The sequence below is a fragment of the Danio rerio genome, chromosome 18 (assembly GCF_052040795.2).
Source record: "Danio rerio strain M-AB ecotype USA chromosome 18, GRCz13ab, whole genome shotgun sequence".
In the NCBI taxonomy this organism is placed as follows: domain Eukaryota; kingdom Metazoa; phylum Chordata; class Actinopteri; order Cypriniformes; family Danionidae; genus Danio; species Danio rerio.
In genome coordinates, this window is record NC_141038.1 from 42,648,838 (window position 1) to 42,669,662 (window position 20,825).

Consider the following 20,825-nt stretch of genomic DNA (forward strand, 5'->3'; position numbering starts at 1 on the left):
TGATTTATGCTAAGCTAAAAGTGCTCCCACCACACTTGGGGTTAGGCTGAATGAATTAAAAACAGATAAAACTCACCTGTTTAATTCTTGCTGACTTGTAAAGTGAGTCTTTTTTCAAAAAAGTGGAGTGTTTCTTTAAGTTGGTTTCCGATAAGACCACATTTCATGGCATTTTCCATAAAATATATACAGACAGAAACAGTTATAAATATAGCAAAAAATATTTTGGTTTTATTAGCATCATGTTGCATTAGCACTAAACATCTTCTCATCTTTGACAGGAAGTAAAGAAACACAGAAATACAAAATTGCAAAAATCCATTTAATTCTGACCAAACTCACTTTAGCAGAAATTATGTTGCGAAATGATTTTTAAACTTGTAAGTATGAAGTCATTAACTTACCCTGCTGCAGTCTTCAAAATCATTTTCCACACCATCACTTGATCTGATGTGCTGTAATTCAAATATGACTACTGTAATTGGCTTTACTGCATGCAAAGAATCTGACTTATCAAGGTTATCAGTGATGTCCTTGCAGAATTGAACATGTTTCTTGAGTAGAATAATGCTGCGTTCTATTGAGCTATGATTTTCTACCTGGTAAATTTTGATATAAAGGTTTTTGAATCGGAACAGAAGGAAGAGATGAATATGCAGCATATGATTTTATATAAAATGCAGCATCCTGGACATTCTATTTTTTATATACACTTAAAAAGATAGTTGTCCCACCAAAATGAAAATTTCTTCACCATTTACTCATACCCAAGTGGTTAAACTTGAGAATTTCCTCTTTCTGTTGAACAAAACAAGATATTCTGAATAATTTTGGAAGAAAACAGCCATTAACATCCATAGTAGTTATATACATACAGTATATACTATGTAAGTCAATGGCTATTTTCCCCCACATTCTTCAGTATATCTTCTTTGTGTTCAACAGAAGAAAGCAACTCAAACATGTTTGCAACAAGTGGAGCACGAGTAAATAATGGCATCATTTTTAAGTAAACTATCCCTTAAAAAGTCATCTTATCTGGTACTAGGCTTGGTTTACTGGTAGTTTGGTAGAACTGAATTATGAAATCTTCACAATGCATACAATCTCAAACTCAATTTCCTGGAGGGCCGCAGCTCTGCACAGTTTTGCTCCAACCCTGATTAAACACAGCTGATCCAACTAATGAAAGTATTCATAACTCTACTGAACACCTCGGTTATTTGGATCAGCTGTGTTTGTAGAAAAACTGCAGAGCTGCGGCCCTCCAGGAATTGAGTTTGAGACCTATGCTTTAAAGGTTTGTATCATAACCCTTTTTCACAAGTCCAAAACCACTTAAAGCGAGCGTAAAAACCTTTGAAAATTTATTTATTCACCCATTTTTTTCCACTTTTCTGTGGCCGGGTCACAGGGGCAGCAGCTTCAGGAGAGATCTCCAGATTTCCCTCTCCCCAGACACTTCCTCCAGCTCCTCAAGGGGGATCCCGAGGCATTCCCAGGCCAGCTAAGAGACATAGTCTCTCCGGCATGTCCTGGGTCTTCCCCGAGGTCTCCTCCCAGTGGGACATGCCTGGAACACTTCCCTAGGTAGGTGCAAAGCAGATGCCTGAGCCGCTTCAGCTGTCTTCTCTTGATGTGGAGGAGCAGCCGCTCTACTCTGAGCTCCTCCCAGGTGACAGAGCTCCTCACCTTATCTATAAGAGTGTGCCCTGCCAACCTGCAGAGCAAATTCATGTTGGTCGCTTATATCTGAGATCTTCTTTTTCAGTCATGACCCAAAGCTCATGACCGTAGGTGAGAGTAGGAACGTAGATTGACCGGTAAATCGAAAGCTTTGCCTCTCAGAGATCTTTACCACAACAGATCGGTACATTGACTGGATTACTGCTGCCGCTGCACCAATCCACCTGTCAAACACATGTTCCATCCTTACCATACGTCCCATCCTTCCCTCCATCCTTTTCTATTTAAATTTGTCATTTGCATCACTTGCAATACTTCAAAATGTGCATTAACACAGGTTGATGGAAACTGATTACTGAATATTTTTCTTTTTCGGATCATTCTGTGTCTGTGAAACATCTCAGTAGAACCTTTGTTTCCGAACTACTAAGGGTAGCCCATCTGGTACTAACAAAAGTTATGGTCCTTCGTCATTATAATGCTTATTTAGAGCTTCAGCAGATCATTTTAATCACGTCTATATGCCTACAGGCATTGTGTTGCTGCCATGTGATTGGCATATTAGATATTTGCATTGAAAATCAGTAGACAATATGTTCCAAATAAGGTGGTCGGTGAGTGTAGTGTGCTGCAATTAAACACAAGAAAACATCACAGTATAGTTTACATTAAAAAAGGACACTAAAAGACGTTCATATGGATCATTTAATGGCAGATAATAGTGCTACACTCTGGGGTTACTGAACAGGCTTGCGGAATAGTCACATTTCTCTCCTGCATGTACTGTATACATATACTTACATGCTCTGAAACACCAGGGTCTGGAAAAAAACCAAGCACAGAATCATAGGAGCTGATTTGACACTGAGTCATCATTACAAAGGCAAAGACAGAAGACCGAAACCCCAAAGTTTATTTACAATCTTTCTGCTGAATTTCAGTTATGTACTTATTTTGGCATATGCTCTGTTCAACAAAGGTTTGTGCCATTTATTTTCTATTAAAGGGATCGTTTCCACCCCTAATCCAAATTCAAATAAAGAAGAATATTCTGCCATCATTTACTCACCCACTTCTTAACACAAAATAAGAATTTCTGAATTATTTTGAGAACCAAACTCTTAACTGTCTTCCAAATGCTATGGGAATCAATGGCTAACATCAACTGTTAGCATTTTATTGTTAAATTTTTTTTCAGATTTAGAACAAGCTGATTACTTTTGATTTAATTTTACATTATATATCACCTTACAATAAAAATCTTGGTTAAGTTCAACTAAAAACTAGGCATTGACTTGGAACATTGGTTTGGGTAAGTAAATGCCAACAGAATGTTCATTTTGGGTTGAACTATATCCCTTTAACTTTCGAGTAGATTAACTGGGCTGATTCTTAAACATACAGAAGAAATCTAGGGTTGCTTTGTTGGATCTTTCTAAAGGATAGGTAGGTCAAATTCCATACAGTGCATATAAAGGAGCTCGTAAATTAAAACGTTCCTGCAATTGCACACAAAAGGACAGGATTTCAGGACACAGATTCTCTCAGGCTTTCCACTTAAATGGATTTTCCCCAAACAATCAACGGTACGTTGACAATACAGACCAGGATTTGACTTTAATCAGCATCTGGGTGACCATCCCTACAGGTGGGTTACAATCACATCATCAAGTTATCATGACGCCCTATATTTCAAACAAAAACCAGAGGACACAAGTTGCGTAAAAGTCCTTCAGTTGGAATCCCGGTAGAGTCTCTGGAGCTGGAGGTTAAAGTGTGCCCTCATCTAGGAGTTTGTTTATCCCATCGCAGATCTTCCTCAGGTTAAGTCTGTAGTCTTCAGATGGGCCGTACAGCTCGGTCAGGAAATCCACATCGGCGAAATGGTTGAAAACGTGGTCAATCCGCCCGTGGGAGCGCATGGTCAAGTGGTGCTCCACCAGCTCGTGGAGAAGGTCTCTACATTCCAACAGCAGCTCTGAAAGAATGCCTCGGTCGAATGTGTACTCCACTTCATAAAAGCTCACCACTGTCATGGCCGCCTGGTTCATCTTCTTTTTGAAGCGCTCCACGGTCTCCATCTCCTCAGGACTGAACTGGTGGTTCCGGTAGAGAATGCCAATCTTCAGAGCGATCTTGATGACATCTTTGATGATCTTGTGGGCTTCCTTCTTGCTCTTGGTGTATTCTCGACTGGCCTTGTAGAGTTCGTCCAGAATCTCGCTGCTGGTGTCGTCTGTTAGGAGGTTCGCCACGGCCATGGTGGCCATTTTACTCAAAATTTTCTTTTGAGCCTGAAGGGCCAAACTTTTGGAATTGAAGCTCTCATGCCCTATAAACAACAGAAACAGAAAGCAACGTTAGCCTCTGCAAGATTTTTTCCCGCACTCTCTCAAATAAATCTGTATAAACGTCAGCAGTTTTTTTGTAAATGGGCTGCAGCATTGTAAGAAATCAACGTCAAGGATGGTCAGATGATAAAATGCCAGGCTGAAAGTCTTAAAAGTATAACATTCAAAACATTCCTCAGTCCTTGAACATATTTTGTTTAAAAAGAAGCATGAATGTTCCATTCAGTGGTTGAATTTCAACCATTTTCAACCAAGAATATTACACTTCTTTGCAGGTTAATTCTGCATCTCATTCCTTCTTTACTCTTTTCATTTCAAATGTGAAAGAAAGAGTATTTGTGACCCTGCACAACAAAACAGTACATTTTTGGCAATAGTATGAGGGCGAAGTAGTGGTGCAGTAGGTAGTGCTGTTGCCTCAAAGCAAGAAGGTCGCTGGGTCAATGGTTCGAGCCTCGGCTTAGTTGGCGTTTCTGTGTGGAGTTTGCATGTTCTTCCTGCATTCGCGTGGGTTTCCTCCGGGTGCTCCGGTTTCCTCCACAGTCCAAAGACATACAGTACAGGTGAATTGGGTAGGCTAAATTGTCCGTAGTGTGTGTGTGTGTGTGTGTGTGTGGATGTTTCCCAGAGATGGGTTGCGGCTGGATGGGCATCGTCTGCGTAAAAACTTGCTGGATAAGTTGGCGGTTTAATCCGCTGTAGTGACCCCGGCTTAATAAAGGGACTAAGCCGACAAGAAAATGAATGAATGAATGAAGATACATATGAGTCATAATTAATGTTTTTTTAAATGCCAAAAGTTATTAGAATATTGAGTAAAGTGCTTTTCCCACGGTAAATATATAAAATGTCAGTTTTTGATTAGCAATGTGCATTGCTAAGAACTTAACTTGAACAACTTTTAAGACAATTTTCAAATATCTTATTCTCATCCCAAAAATGATTGGACATTTACAATAAGCAATAAAAATAATTCTAAATGAAAGAAAAAAATTGTAACAATTTATTTTGCTTGTCCACTTTAGACATTTACATTTTCTAACTGTATCTTTCCTGTAGATGTCAACAATAGCGGTTATTAGAGTATTCTTAGACTATCTGTCTGTGTACTGTCTGTTAACACCTGTCAACCACTAGTAGTACACATACTCTACGGTGGCCGAGAGAGCTTCATTTAAGAAAACACATGCAATTACAAAAAACACCAGCAAATAAAGAAAGATCTCTGGGTGCTCTAGTTTTCTCCGCAGTCCAAAGACAAGTAGGTGAATTGAATTAAACTTAACTGGCCATAGTGTATGAGTGTGTGTGAGTAAGTGTGTAGGTGTTTCCCACGACCAGGTTGCAACTGGAAGGGCAACCACTGCATATGCTGGAATAGCTGTTGGTTCATTCCGGTGTGGCAACCTCTAAAACAGAGACTAAGTCGAAGAAAAAAATGAATGAATGAATAATACTGAGGCCAAATGTGGCATTTTGTAATGGAAGACTGAAGAACTGTAACATGGTTCTGTCATATTTGCTATTGCATTTTGGCCTGATAGCAATTGCTGGACTATCTGATGTTATTCAAGTTCAAATCATGCTCACTTTTGGAATAGGAGCAATGAAAGGACAGATTGCTATCAAAGATTCAGTTCAATTCATTACAAATATCACTGCTGAAGGATGATTCACTGAAGGGCAGCTCCACTGACCCCAAGCAAGCAAGCCAAAACACTCTGAGACTTAAAGTTGTAGCAATGTCTAAAGTGAACTATATGAATACAAAGTTTAACCATGATAATGTCAGTGCCTAAACAAAATATGATGAACTATTATTCATCTTTAATCAAAAAAGGCATAGCATGTGATGCCATCAATGTTTATGTAATGCATTGACGTGTGTGCATTTTTGAAGAGATTTATTTATTGAGCCACTGTAAGTGCGTCACCAGAACCGTATTGTGTGCAAATTGATGCCAGCAAAGCTGTTGATTTACTAATGATTTATACAGTGTCTAATGGACTGTGATAATATTAGCACAAGCTAGAGATACTGTGGGTGTCTTTCTCTGGCTGTGTGTGTGAGCGCACAGTGTGTTCATTCTGCTGAGCTTTGCTGACTGTCTGATCTGCTGGAGTAAAGGTGGAAACTACATGTTCAATAACTCAATAATAAGATTTGGGCCAAAAATAGGAGAAAGAGGAAAAAAAGGATTGTGTTCAAGGAGGGTTGGAGGTTTATGGCCCTGGCAAAGTATGTGCACTATTCTGTGAACTGAGAAACAAATCGATGATCTGGTTTTGGCAAGTTACTTCTCTTAATTTTTATTTGGTGAATGTCATGTCACAACACATGATGCTGAACAGATTGAACAAAACCCTTAAAACATTTGAAATGTATCAGTGTTTACTACTAATTTGCTATAGCCTTTACAACAATATTGATGCATGTTAAAGGGATAGTTCATCCAAAAATTAAAATTTACTCACCATTTACTTATTCTCAAGTGGTTCCATACCTTAATGAGTTTCATTTTCCATTGAACATAAGATTATATTTTGAAAAATGGTAGAAACCTGTAACCATTGACTTCCATAGTAGAAAACACAAATACTACGTCGTCATCAGAGGTTTCCAACCTTTTTTAAAATAATTTTGTGCTCAACAAAAAACCCGAAACTCAAAGAGGTTTGTGATAAATGAAGGGTGAGTAACGGATGACAGAATTTACAGTTTCTGGATGAACAAACCAAAGCTTCTGTTCTGAGTGAAAAAAAAGGTCACACTTTATATTGATGGTCCGTTTGTTGAATTTAAGTTACATTGCATCTACATGCCAACTAATTCTTATTAGATTATAAGTAGACTGTTAGGTTGGTGTTAGGGTTAGTGTAAGTTGACATGTACTTGCAAAGTTTCTTATAGTCAGTTAAATGTCTGTTAAAGGAGCAAAATCATCAGATAATAAGCAGACAGTCTACTAATACTCAAATGGACCATCAAAATGAAGTGTTACCAAAAAAGTGGACCAGAACAATGTGTTGAATTAAATATGATGTACTACAAAGTAACTGTGGTTTTAAACTTAAAGTAGGCTATACATGAGCATCGCATGAGGTTTGCATGTTAAAATAACTTGAAATAACAGCTTAAAACCTCTATTGACTTAATTGAATGACTTGTCGTTAGTCATGTGACAGCTTGGTTTGGGAACAGAGCTACTCTGTGTCGATCATATAGACGAATTACCAGTTTGTAAACATTCAGGATGTGCGTGCAGTGAGATTGCAGAAAAAAGAAACTAGCATTTACAGCGAGGGAATGACATCCGAAGCAGTACAGAGTTTGTTATTGTCTTAGAAATAAGCTATATTGATTACATATTATATATATATATATATATATATATATATATATATATATATATATATATATATATATATATATATATATATATATATATATATTATTTACATAATGGTTTGAGCGTATAAAGCACAGTTATTTGACAAAATTAACATTAAAGTGAGCGGCGTCCATTTGCGATAGCATTTCCCAATGTTTACTGAATAAGACGAAATGGCCAGGCATCCAGCCCCAAATATACATCTCAAATATATATCAAATAAATATATATATATATATATATAAATAAATATATATCTCAAATAAATATATATCTCATTGAAGTGATTTTACAAGAGAGAAGTTAAAGGCCTACAAGTCTTTGGATGCCAACAGTTTTGTTCTTGTTGTCATGTGCAAGAAATAATGTTCCATGATTACCAGATTCAAAACTATGTAGTGCTAAAGTCTGAGGTTCTGCCTAGCTGAAGACAAGAAAAGACGACAGAACTGTAGAACGCCTGGGTAATCATCAACAAGCAAAACAACTGCATTCTGACAGCGAACTGCACCTGTATGGCAGGGTATGTGAACGTACATTTTTACATTTCATTCTAAGCATTCAGTGTCTGCAGTTTAATTAACCATATTTTAAACATATTCATTGATATAAAATAAGAACTGCAGAGTCGAGCATTTATAATTAGATCCTCACTCCATTCAGCTCTTATGATGGCTGTCAGCCAAAGACGTCTGCAATTGGCATTAAAAGCAGTGTGGTGTACGGTAAGGTTTTCTATTTTTGCACTTCGAATTTGGCATCCTACCACACAACATGGCATGTTTGCTATTGCAACCTGTCTTTTTTTTTGCAACTGCTATGCACATCCGTGTAACGTCATGTGTAATGTAGGTTGGTAATTCCCCTACGGAGTTAGCTAAATAATCATATACCAAAGCAAAAACAAGATTGTTTTCCCTACCCTATTGGCAGATTATTTTGCCTGTTTTAAGGACTAGAAATAAGACCAAAACTCAAACAAAATCATGTTTTGGGGGATTGAAACCTTATGAGAGTGAGTAATTAATAAAATAATAACATTTCAGTGTGAACTAACCTTTTAATAGGTGTAAACAGCACATTTTAAAGACAGCAGCAAGTATAAACAATAGATGATATGAAAATGTTGATGCTTTAAGGCCATCGTGATGTGTAATATCTCAGGGTTTTGTGCGATGAGCGTGTGGGTTTATCTTGGGCAGAGACGGCGCAGGAAGGAGGGTATTGTTTTGTCATCTTTATCTGTAGGAGGCGTGGGCAATCTGAGAGCAAATTTTATTTAGATACCTCCCAGTTTAAATTACACACCACAGACGTGATCAACATTACAGAGCCAAATGCAGAGATTCAGTTGTGTTTTCAGACGGCCGCCACTCTCGTTTACTGCCTCGCACAAATCACGATTATATGTCAGCTGGGTGGTCTGGAAAATACGTCATTTGAGAATGCCACTGAATGCCACAGAATGGCACGTGAATGCCACACAAATGCCCAACCACTGCTCTAGTCTCTCTTTTTTCATATGAAGAGAGCCAGAGTGAAGTCCTCTTTTCCACACACAGACACGTACACACAATCTGACCCTGGGTTGACCTTTATCGAGTGTCGCTGACAAGAGTGTTAATGTTCACTATGAATGACAAATTAGTACGAGTACTACGAGCAGTTGTTATATCAGTGACGTCACACCAGGAGTACTGAGGCATGTTGTGAAAAAGAAGTATGCGTTAACATCATTTTAGAATTATTAAAAAACTTAAATTTTTTACAATTATAATACTTAACTGCTAGGGATTCTTACAGTACATCAAAAAAATTATATAATGCACTTATTGTGTTGATATAGTATTACACAGCACTTACTGAGGTGTAAATGGTGGATCAACAGTGTAATAAATGTAATAACAGAAATTTATTACAGATGTAATTATATATATATATATATATATATATATATATATATATATATATATATATATATATATATATATATATATATATATATATATATACAGTGCTTCCCATAGAAAGCACTGTCAGTTTGAAAAATACTTGCGGTGGTGGCTGGACTGAAACACTTTTTGCCCACAGCACATGAATACTTAACTAAATGTGACAAAACAAAACATAAGTTGATTTTTAACAATATTTGTATTAATATCTCTTTTATTTATTTTTTTCCAACGGGATAAGATAAAAAATGACTTAAAAAACAACAGTTTCTCTTTTATGCTAATCAGGAAGAATGTGCTCCCACTGACTGGTCAAATCTGCTTTTCTCTACTCTATCTCTCATTCAAGTTCAGGTTGCTTTATTGGCATGACATTTTGTACAGTGTTGCCAAAGCATTTTAGATTTATAAAATATGTAACACATTGGCATCATCAAATTTATAAAATATACAGAACATGATAAATAAATAGAAAGGAATAAAACAGACAATACAGCACAAAAAAAAATTATATATATATATATATATATATATATATATATATATATATATATATATATATATATATATATATATATATATATATATATAATGTGTGGATTATTTAAATAAAATAAATGAGTTAATAAGCCATTTCTAATGGTGGACAAATATTCTGCAGCCAATTTAGATGTAATTTCATCCTCTCCGAGTGTTTAGTAAAGTTTTTTCAGTAACACTTTACAATAAGGTTCATTAGTTAATGCATTTATTAACATAAACTAATCATGAACAACACATGCGTACAGCATTTATTAATCATAATTGAACATTTACTAATGCATTATTAACATTCAGGTCCATGCTTGTTAACATTAGTTAATGCGCCATGAGTTAACATGAACTAACAATGAAACTACTGTATTTTCATTAACTAACGTTAACTAGCATTAACAAATACAGTAGTAGATGTATTGTTCATTGTTCATCTTAGTAAATGCATTAATTAACATTAACTAATGAATCTTATTGTAAAGTGTGACCAGTTTTTCTTAATATTGATATTATTAATATTAATATATTAATATAATTTCCCACTTAATATTAGCTGTTTCAATCCAACATCTGCATAAGCCAAGGTGGACATTTCAGCAAGACAATGATCCAAAACACAGCCAAGGAAACTCTCAAATGGTTTTAAAGAAAGAAAATCAAGCTGTAGAATGGCCCAGCCAATCACCTGACTTGAATCCAATAGATTTTTTGTTTTGTTTTGTTTTGTATTATTTTTATGTTTTTGTATTGTTTATGTTTTTACCAAAAGCTGGTTCAATTCCATGTCAACAGCTCCTTTATAAATATTATTCCTAGGAAAAAAAACTCAATATTTATTTTCCCCGCTGCAGAACTAAAATGAAAACAAACTATAATAAGATTAATACATTTTAATATACATTAATATATTGAGTATATCTCAATAATATCAAAATAATATTGACTCATATATTTAAACGTTTCCATTATTCAGTCATTTCAAGAGTTCATACTTAGCTCATGATTTATACATAGCTTGTTTGGCATGCTGTCCCGGGAGAGAGCCCTGAGCTCAAGGGATCCTCGAGCCCAGGGCTCCCCCCCTTTTGCAGGGCGAGTGGAGATTGAGCTCAGGTCTATCTCAAACTCCCCCGCTGCTGAGGCCAAGGCGAACTTCCTGAGAGTAAGACAATATAAAAAAGGTTTAGGCCTGTTTTATCTATAATATAGAGCACATTTGGATGGTGGGAGGAAACCGGGGAACCCGGGGGAAACCCACGCGGACACGGGGAGAACATGCAAACTCCACACAGAAATACCAGATGGCTCAGCGAGGACCCAACACCATTGGTATTCTTGCTGTGAGGCAACAGTGCTAGTCACTGGGCCACCGTGCCGCCCATTCTGGATAAAGGAGGAAGAAGGGGAGGAGGGGGGTTTCTTCCAGACGAAGATAGTTGTAGAAAGGAAATGAGGATATATATAGTGATTTGGGATCCTTCGATTGGAGGATCATAATTAGTTAATGTGGACCAGCTGGGTAAATCATGAGCACATGCTCCTCTCGAAATTAGTTTAAAACTAAACTTCACTTAAACACAACTCATTTTAAATAGTTCCACTATTATGTAAAACAAGTTTACTTTGAGTCAGACAACTTGCAGTTTTAGTAAAATATTAATTCAACAACCATTTATACTGATGATAATGTTGTTTGTGTCTGTATAACATGTATAAATTATTAAAGCACTCATTTCATATAAATCATTTACCCGTGATGTTAACTACACTGATATTTGTGCTGCTCCCAACACAAAACGAGAAAGATGTTTCGTCTATGTGCTGTATATTTTCAACAGCTATTATCATAATATTATATTAACCGTTTACTATGAAAGCCCTTTCTGAAAGTGTTAAGAATGGGCTCTGCTGGTTGAGCAGTACACAGGCGTTTTAACTGTCTGCATCTGTGTCAGCGCTGCGGTTTGTTGTTGCTGTGAATTGAGGCTTTGTTCGACATCTCTCTCTGTGATGATGTAAAGTCAGTGAGTGACAGACACGACCTGTGGCATCAACACACACCACAACAACCTGACACTGACCCGCTTTACTAGCCGATCTGTTCTTTTGTCTCCGGGCCATGATGGTTGTCAGGAGATTTAGAGGGTCAAGCAGGTGCAAACAGAAAAAACTAAACAAAAACCTGCCGCCTGAAGTCTAAAGAAATGTGTGCTGAAGATAGTCAACATGTCACAGTTCTCTTCCCATATGATAGCTTTATAAGCAGAAAGTGGGCATTTGTTTTATTTGATGAATGACTGTTGCCCTTGAATTATTGATCATGGCCAAATGTACACAAACATTTCCTTTTTAAAAGAAGTAAAAATCTGTTTACCATATGCTTTTCGTCGACGGTGCAGTATTAATTGGTGTGTGAAATAGAGCTGACTCTAGTGAAAGTGAGAAAATATCTACTTACTATTTTAAGGGCTTTTCACTCTTGAAAAAGTTAACTCTGGGTAACTCTGAACATACTTTTTCCCTCGTATGATTCACTCTGTGCTAATTAGTACTGGAAAAATATGATGAAAAATGTAAGCTTGTAGCTGCACCATTAATCAAACCCTCATGCGCTGATTTTTATCAATATAAATGATTCTGGAAATGAGGTCTGTATGAACCCTAAAACATTGCACTCCAGGTTTTATTTTATTTTATTTACTTACATGCACAGTTTTGTATTCCAGACAAATTTGGAAAAAACAAAATTAGTTTGTAATGTTTACAATGTAATGTTGGGTAACTATTTTGATGATCCATTAGAGTTTTAGTAGACTGTTTGCTTAATATCTGTTGATACTGCTCCTTCAACAAACATTTAACTGACTATAAGAAACTTTGCAAGTACATGCCAAGTTACACCAACCCCAACACCAACCCTAAATCAACTGTCTACTTATAATCTAATGAGAATTAGTTGTAATGTAACCTAAATTCAACAAATGGACCATCAAAATGAAGTATGACCTAACGTTGTAATGCTTGCGGAGCAAAAAAAACATATGCCAGAGTAATTGTCGGTTCGTTCCATTCTGATGACCCCTGATAAATCAGGCACTAAGCTGAAGGAAAGTAACACAACAGGCACACAACATCATAAGACGTTAATATTAAGTTCGGTTTAGATCGGGATGTCGGGTGACCAAAATTCAGTGACTAGCCAGCGTTCAAGTACAGTGTTAATTTGATGTCCAATAATGAGGTTGATATTTGGTTGATTTTAGGTTGTGTTAGAAAGTGACCATAATCCAACGTCTAACCAACATCTTAAACCAACATCATATTGACGTCAAATACTGACATTTATTTGTCAGGTATGGCAACCAAAATCCAACATCTGATAGACGTCATAGTGGTAACGTTCACACAGTGTCAAACTGTAATATCATTAGACGTTGATATTTGGTTGTTTTTAGGTTGTGTTGGAAAGTGACTGAAATACAACGTCTGATAGACGTCATTGTGATAACATCCACAGAATGTCAAGCTGTAACATAATTAGACATTGATATTTGGTTGTTTTTAGGTTGCGTCGGAAAGTGATATCTGTCCGACGTTGGACACTGACATCGATCTGTCAATGGGTTCTGACGTCAACCCAATTCACATTTTCACCCGAAATGCAACATCCCACGACACTGGGATACAACATCAATCTGACGTCTTGTTGACGTCCTGTGCTTGCTAAGAAGCGAGTAAGTGATTACCACAAATAATTGTAGTTTTTGTCTTGACTACTTAATTAAAAGAAAATCAAAAATAACAGGTTGACAGGTTGTATAGTATTTTTAGTAAATAGTATAATAACAGGTTGTAGTATTATAAATTGTGTAAATATGTAAGTCGCTTTGGATAAAAGCGTCTGCTAAATGACTAAATGTAAATGTAAATGTAAATATGTAAATTTATTGAAGTAAAGACAAACTTTTTTATTAATGGGTTGTTGTGGAGACATTTGAGTTTCTGTATACAACAGGGGTGTCTTGCAGATTTTAGCTCCAACTTTTCTCAACACACCTGCATGTATGTTTCTAGAAAGCCTAGTAAGAGCTTGATTAGCTAGCCTAGATGTGTCAGATTGGGGATGGAACTATACCTTGTAGGACAGTGGCCCACCAGGATTGGGTTTAGGCAATGCTGGTATAAAGTTTATAGAGTGTTGGGGAGGTTACTTTGGATATATAATACATTACAGATGATAAATTAACCAATTTAAAGGGAAATGAAGCACTCAGTCCAGTTTACCTTATCTTGCACTGTGGATTCCACTTAAATGAAAATATATTAAACAAACTTAGTTAATGTAAACATTTAGAAGAAAACTGCATGTTTTATTATAGATTTTAGACCTAGGGCGCCGCTATCTTTCAATGTCGCTGTGTCTGACGTCACGGGGTTGGTTCTGTTCACTCAGCTGAACAGATACAATGGAAGTAAAGGACTGAACACGGAGACTGTAAAGCCTAATTTATCCCAATGCGTAAAGTTGTGGACGTGGAGCTGGTGCGAATACAAGCATCAGATGTGTGTCTAATATAAAAGTATATATATTTATTCTATTTATCTTTTTTTTCCCTTTTAATAACCAATTATTTGATCCGCTTTGGTCCACTCTCTTGCTGCTTGACTGTCTGACAAACGCATGAATGAAGCGTGAAAAAACAAAGGAGAAGCCGGAAAAGCAAAGGAGCAAATGATTGTTTCAGTAACCTAAAACATGAACAAACTGCCATGTTTAACTATTATCATCACCTTTGGACTATTATGAACTCGGAATGACGGAATCACTTTCTAACTGAGGTTACATGTGCTGGTAAAGATTAAAGATGCAAATGAGAGGTTTAAACTGACTTTAGGCTATATTCTGTGTTGTTTTTTAACCCAAATTAAGACGTAAAAAATAAAAATGTTTGCTGTGTGTAGTTTTTTGTAAATGGTACATATAGGGGAGACTGTAAGGGTCTGTATGTGTTCATATATGTTGCATTTATTTATTTATCTATATAATTGCAGACGTTACAGTATTCTATTTTGCACTGTCATTGATTTGTAGTTATAATTATATCATGTTCATAGTAACTTCAGTAATGAACATTCATACGCAAGTATTTATAATGTGGAAGGCATCTGTTTTGTGAGAAGTGTTTCTCGTATGATATGTGAACGACCTGTATAGCTTTACGTTTGACATTTCCATCAGACGTCGACTGAAACTTTCTGTCATACACCACGCCTACCACAAGGGTACCATTGATACTCTTTTGGCAGTGGAAACACAAGCCTGATAAAGTTGACCTGCACCATACGGTACTGTACCACTCAGTGGAAACAGGCCATATAAGAATGAGCCACTAAATTGACAAAACGTAAAATAGCTACTTTTCCTCGTGAGATCAGGCTGAAAAATTCTTAAATAAAGAAATATTTTCTAGACAATTAAAATATTTGTTGTTTTAAGAAACAATAAGTCAAAATTAAGTAGGTTTTTACTTAAAACAATCAAAACTGTAACCCAGGATGTGACACTGACAACAGGGGTGCCGATCCAAATGCAGGTTTATTGGTGAGGTCAGGTGATCAATGGTCAACACAGGCAAACAGATGTATACAGGCAATCCAGAGTCGTAGTCAAATACACAGGCAGATGGTCAGAAGGCAGGCAGCAGACAGGAATACATGGATGAACAAGGCGAGGATCAAAACACGGCAAAGCAAGACAAAGGAAACACGTTGTAATGTCACTTAAACAGATAACAAGACTCAGCGACTAGAGTGAAAATCTGTGCCGCTTAAATAGTGTGTGTAATCAGTCCTTGACAATCTTCAGGTGGTGTGTATGCAATCAGTCAGAATCAGGAACATGTGTGTGAGCGGAGTGCAGGTATGAAGATGTAGTCCATGAAATCTCAGCTTTGTAGCCCGTTAGCGATTGTGAATGTTTTCAAGAAATCTATGGTGTATAGATCACTGGTGATTGTGACAAAAACAATCCGCCAATAAGGGGAAGGGAACAAATTTTATTTTAAAGTGAAAACAAGATGATTTTTCTTAGCCCTTTGGCAGATTATTTTGCTTATTTTAAGGGAAAAAAATCACACTTAATTTGACCTATTATTTCTAAAAACAACACATTTTTTGCTTGTCTCGAAAACTCTTCTTGGTTTCAGAATTTGTAGATATTTAACCTAGAAACAAGACAACAACTCTTATTTTTGCAGATCTGAGGTTATGAAGTTCCTTTCTAGAAAGTTGAATGGTAAACCGCTTAGAAACCAGTTACTATTTTCCTAAACACGGGCACCAGCCAACAATAGATGTTCCAGCAACTGAAGATACTATCTCTCACAAAGTAGCCTGTGTATTTTGCTGTCATAATTGTGTGCTGGTTTCATGCTAACCTTATCTTGTGTTTGGAACACGAGCGCACAAGAGGAGGAGAATGAAGACGAGGAACACTAGCAGCCTTCACGACCTCCTCAAACACACCATCACACGCGCTAAACTTCGCCACCGACGTGATTGTGTTTTGTTTTTGGAAAGAAAACACTACTTGTCAGCATCCCACCAATTAAAACTCTGTCTCTCTATTCCTTGTTTTATTCTCCTCTGACTGCATCATGTTTTCCTCTGTCCTCCCTAGACTGCGTTTGTTTGCTTTGTTTCAACTGTTGAGATCAGATGCTACAATGCGGGTTGACAACAGGATGTCAGTGAAGTCACTGATTCTGTGTTTATTGTGATTTGTTTGAAAGTAGCTTTGCAACTGCATGTCAACAAACAGTAGTAGTAAAGTATTGAGTAATTCTAAGATCACAAAGCATGATTTTCTAAGTTGTTGGACTAGCTTGGCTGGCATATACATTTCGATTTTTTTAATTTAGTAGATGCTTTTATCCAAAACAACTTACAAGTTGCCTCATGCGTTCACATTGCAGGATGGATCACACTTCCCAACCAAATGCATTTGAGAAATGATACGAAAATATCAAAAAGGTTACATGTGAGATCCACATTCTCACGCGAGACTGGAAATGGTACCCTGTTGTGGTATAGGCTACAGCTCAGACTCTCTGCAATGAGAGCATTGTTCGATAATACTTTACTTAAAGGGGTGTTCATGAGACTGTCATGCCTTATAGGTTGATTTATACTTGATGCGTCCACTAGTTCGCTTGAGTGCGTGTGTCATCACTGTGTTTGCGGAGGCTTGCTTTGGGTCCGCACAACATGATTTCAGCTGTCGGAGAGCACAATTTTTTTTGAGACTCGAGCGAAAAGTTCGTGTGCCACCGCATTTGATTGGAATATGAGTCACTATGAAGAGATTTTGTCTGAAACAGGTACAGTCTTAATATCAGAAGTCGATGGGTGATCATAAGGATAACCAGATGGCCAATAAGTCTTGGCTAAAAACAGCCGTGGGAAAGAAGGGTTTTTTTTGTTAAAAAGTTTAGAAAAACTTGAGAGATAAGTTTTGTTAAAACAAATGTGTTTTTCCACCATTCATAGGTTTTAAATGGATGCATATATAAAATTTTTTTAAAAACAATTTAATAGTTACAAAACTTAAATGAAGTAACAAATAATTTCTGGAAAAGAATATTTGAACCTATCAGTTTACAATATAGTGATGCCCTTTTTTTCTATAATTTGGTGGTAAAGGTCAGGAATGTTGGACATATTGCCTTTTTTAACATATAAGTAGAAGACTAGCCAGACATTAATGTATAAATTGTGGAGTGGGCTGAAAAAAATATAAATAAATAAAAAAGTCAATATTTTTAGTAAGTACTTTCATTCTTTCCTTAATAAAATATATTTGTCGAGCAACCCATGTTCTGTTGTCATTAATATTTTATTAAACTATAATACTGTAAGTAGAACTGTCCGAGATATGAACAAAAGCAAGTGATGCATCAAAGTTTGATTTAAAGAAATCTTGAATGGTTATAAAAATCTTTAAAATGATTAAAATAATTTATAAAAATAATTAGTTTAAAAATCTTGAGCTTCCTATTTCTATGTTTATCCATCTTTCGGTTGGTTTCTTTTAAAGAATATTACAATAACAAAAGGTTCAAGTATAAAAGCCTTGTCCATTTCGTGAGGTGCGTGCGCAGTCAGCAGAGGTCCGCGACGTGGCGCCAGGTAAAAGTATAAATTAGCCTTAAAGGCTGCTACACATAAGTTTCCAGCCTGATCTCACGAGAAAACATAAGTATTTTACGTTTTGCCAGTTTAGTGGCTAATTTGTACGAATTCGTATGAGTTCAGTCGTACGAAATGGTACGATTTTAAAAAGGAGGCGTGGCACCTGACCCCACCTCTAACCCCAATCGTCATTGGGGGATAAGCAAATCGTACTAAATTGTACGAATTAGATCGTACGAATTCATACGAATTAGCCACTAAATGAAAAAGTTACAAATTGCCGTGAGATTGTGTTGTAAGTTTCTTATACATTATATTTATATTATATATTAATATATAATATATTATTTATATATTATTTATATATACATTTTTATTTATATGTTATATATATATATATATATATATATATATATATATATATATATATATATATATATATATATATATATCATATATATGCCTATATATCATATTATTTATATATATATATATATATCATATACATGCCTATATATCATATTTTATTATATTTCAATACATTTCTTATACATAATAATAATATGTAACATTATTTCAAAGTACAAAAATGTCAATAGTCACTGTGTTAAACTGAGTTGATTTTTCAACATCAAAAGTAGACAAAGCAGAGATCAACAACCCATAATGCAATTCACAACTGTAAATAAACACCTGTGAATCACAAAATATGGAAACTGTGAACTGCTGCATCATGCCCAAGGGTAGCATTATCTACAAATATAAGCATACAGTAACAATATCTTTAAAGAATAATCATGCTACTACAACATACACCAGGTGACCTGTAAATGCAAAGAAAACAAATGTTTCCATTGCAAGGGGATCATCCAAATAAAGCGCTACCATAGATTTTGTTTAAATGGGCAGAGGCGGCAGATGGATTCTTTGTGTTGATGTGTTTGCATATTTACCTGCATTAGCCATCTGTAGGAAATTGAGATGGCATGAATTGAAGTACAGGACACCCCTGGCTTATGTTTCACAGTGATTTAAGTCTTTGTAATTATTTCTGAAATAAACAATACTTGAGCCAAACTCCTAGACAAATAGAGATAAAACAATATTCCCTTCATGGTTTTCCGCTCTGCGCCCTGTCAAATACTTTCATGAAGGTTTTTCAGTTCCAGAGGAGGATTTTATTTCCCACGTACTATTTTTTTTTTTAAGGTCAGGAAACTTACTGGACATTTCAGATGTATCAGTGATGTTTTAGCTATTTGACTTTAGAATTGGGCAAAAAAGAGAAAATCCTCATTTTGTATTTGTTTGTTATTTTTTTATAGATTGTAATCAGTGCTTAATTTGTAAATGATTAGTTCCCAGAACAAAAACAGGATATAAAAGGTATTGTGACCTACGTCCACCAAACAAATTCAGTTTTCCTGGAACATGACGTCATTAAGTGAAGTTTTATTTATAAACTAATTTCGAGAGGATCACGTGCTTACGATTGCTAGCAGCCAGCCCCGCATTATTCAATTTATTATTCTATACATGATTCAAATACCCTAAGTTCCATATGACAGCCATCTTTGTTTTGAAAAATCCCCCCTTCCACCCCTTCTCCTCCTTTCCTAGTTGGGTGGCATGGTGGTCCAGTGGTTAGCAATGTTGCCTCACAGCAAAAATGTCACTGGTTCTAGTCTTTACCAAGCCAGCTAACATTTTTACACGTTCTCCCTGAGCTCACGTGGGTCTCCCCCGGGTTCCCCGGTTTCCTCTCACTGTCCAAAAACATCTAACTTAAGTTAATTGACTAATCTAAATCGCCACCATAGACATGCTCCTAGTCAGTAGATATCTTTTAAGAGCAATCACTATCTGTTCATTAGAAATTACAGCAGCGGAGTTCTCGAGATCTACCTGAGCTCAAACTCCCCTTTCGCCTTGCAAACAGGAGAGAGCCCCGGGCTCGAGGATCTTATGAGCTCAGGGCTCTCTCCTGGGACAGCATGCCAGACAAGCTCTATAATCGATCATCAGCTAAGTGTGAACTCTTGAAAAGATGATAGCGCAAAAAACAGCATCACATTTCTAAACGATCTTTAATTATTTTGAGCCATATAATGTTATGAGTAAGTCACGGTTAATAAAAACATGTAGCTACAAATATAAATCATATGAACAATCACTATGCAGTTCACTATTATGTGCCAAGTGAAAAACAAATCATTAAATGATGTTTTATCTTCAGGAAGAGTCCACAGATACCTCTTCTGTCGTGTTTTTCTGTCTGACTTGAGATCCCTTTGCTTCTGTCTCCTGCTTTCCTGATCCGTTCAGCAGTTGCATCTTCTCAAGATCTCTTTAGATCAGGCTCATTATAAGATTTACTCATGGTTTTAAAATATGAAAATACAAATATTATTTAGGTGGGCCACTATGCCATTATTTATTTTCACTGTTGACTGCGCGAAACAATTATCAAAAACCTGGCCATCACACACGATAGTTGGGTTGGTGTGTTTCGCATGTCGCCTCTTGTTGGGTAAATGTCAGATTAAGTTGGCCCGATTCAGTATGTAGAATCGACATCCGCTCAAAAAGAGAGCTCTGGTTGGTTATTCAGCATGTAATCTATGCGAGAACAAAACTGAAGTGACGTAACCAAGCAAGTCAAGAGGTAACACAAAGAAGCCTGCTGTAAAGAAGTTGCTACTTTTCTCAAATATTTGCAA

The 20,825-nt window shown here is 36.3% G+C and overlaps 1 protein-coding gene across 2 annotated transcripts in view; it reads right to left on the minus strand.

Annotated features, from left to right (window-relative positions):
- Positions 1-2,373: 2,373 nt before the first annotated feature.
- Positions 2,374-20,825, minus strand: part of tnfaip8l3 (tumor necrosis factor, alpha-induced protein 8-like 3) — a 61,289-nt gene continuing 42,837 nt past the window's right edge. Inside the window, exons 1-2 of one of the 2 annotated variants that reach the window (XM_087291684.1) lie at positions 4,706-7,053; positions 2,374-4,553 (exon numbers count right to left, since the gene is read on the minus strand). In XM_087291684.1, the coding sequence (XP_087147810.1) occupies positions 3,456-3,956 (501 nt within the window). In that variant the 5' untranslated portion in view covers positions 3,957-4,553; positions 4,706-7,053 and the 3' untranslated portion in view covers positions 2,374-3,455. 2 annotated transcript variants of the gene reach the window in all.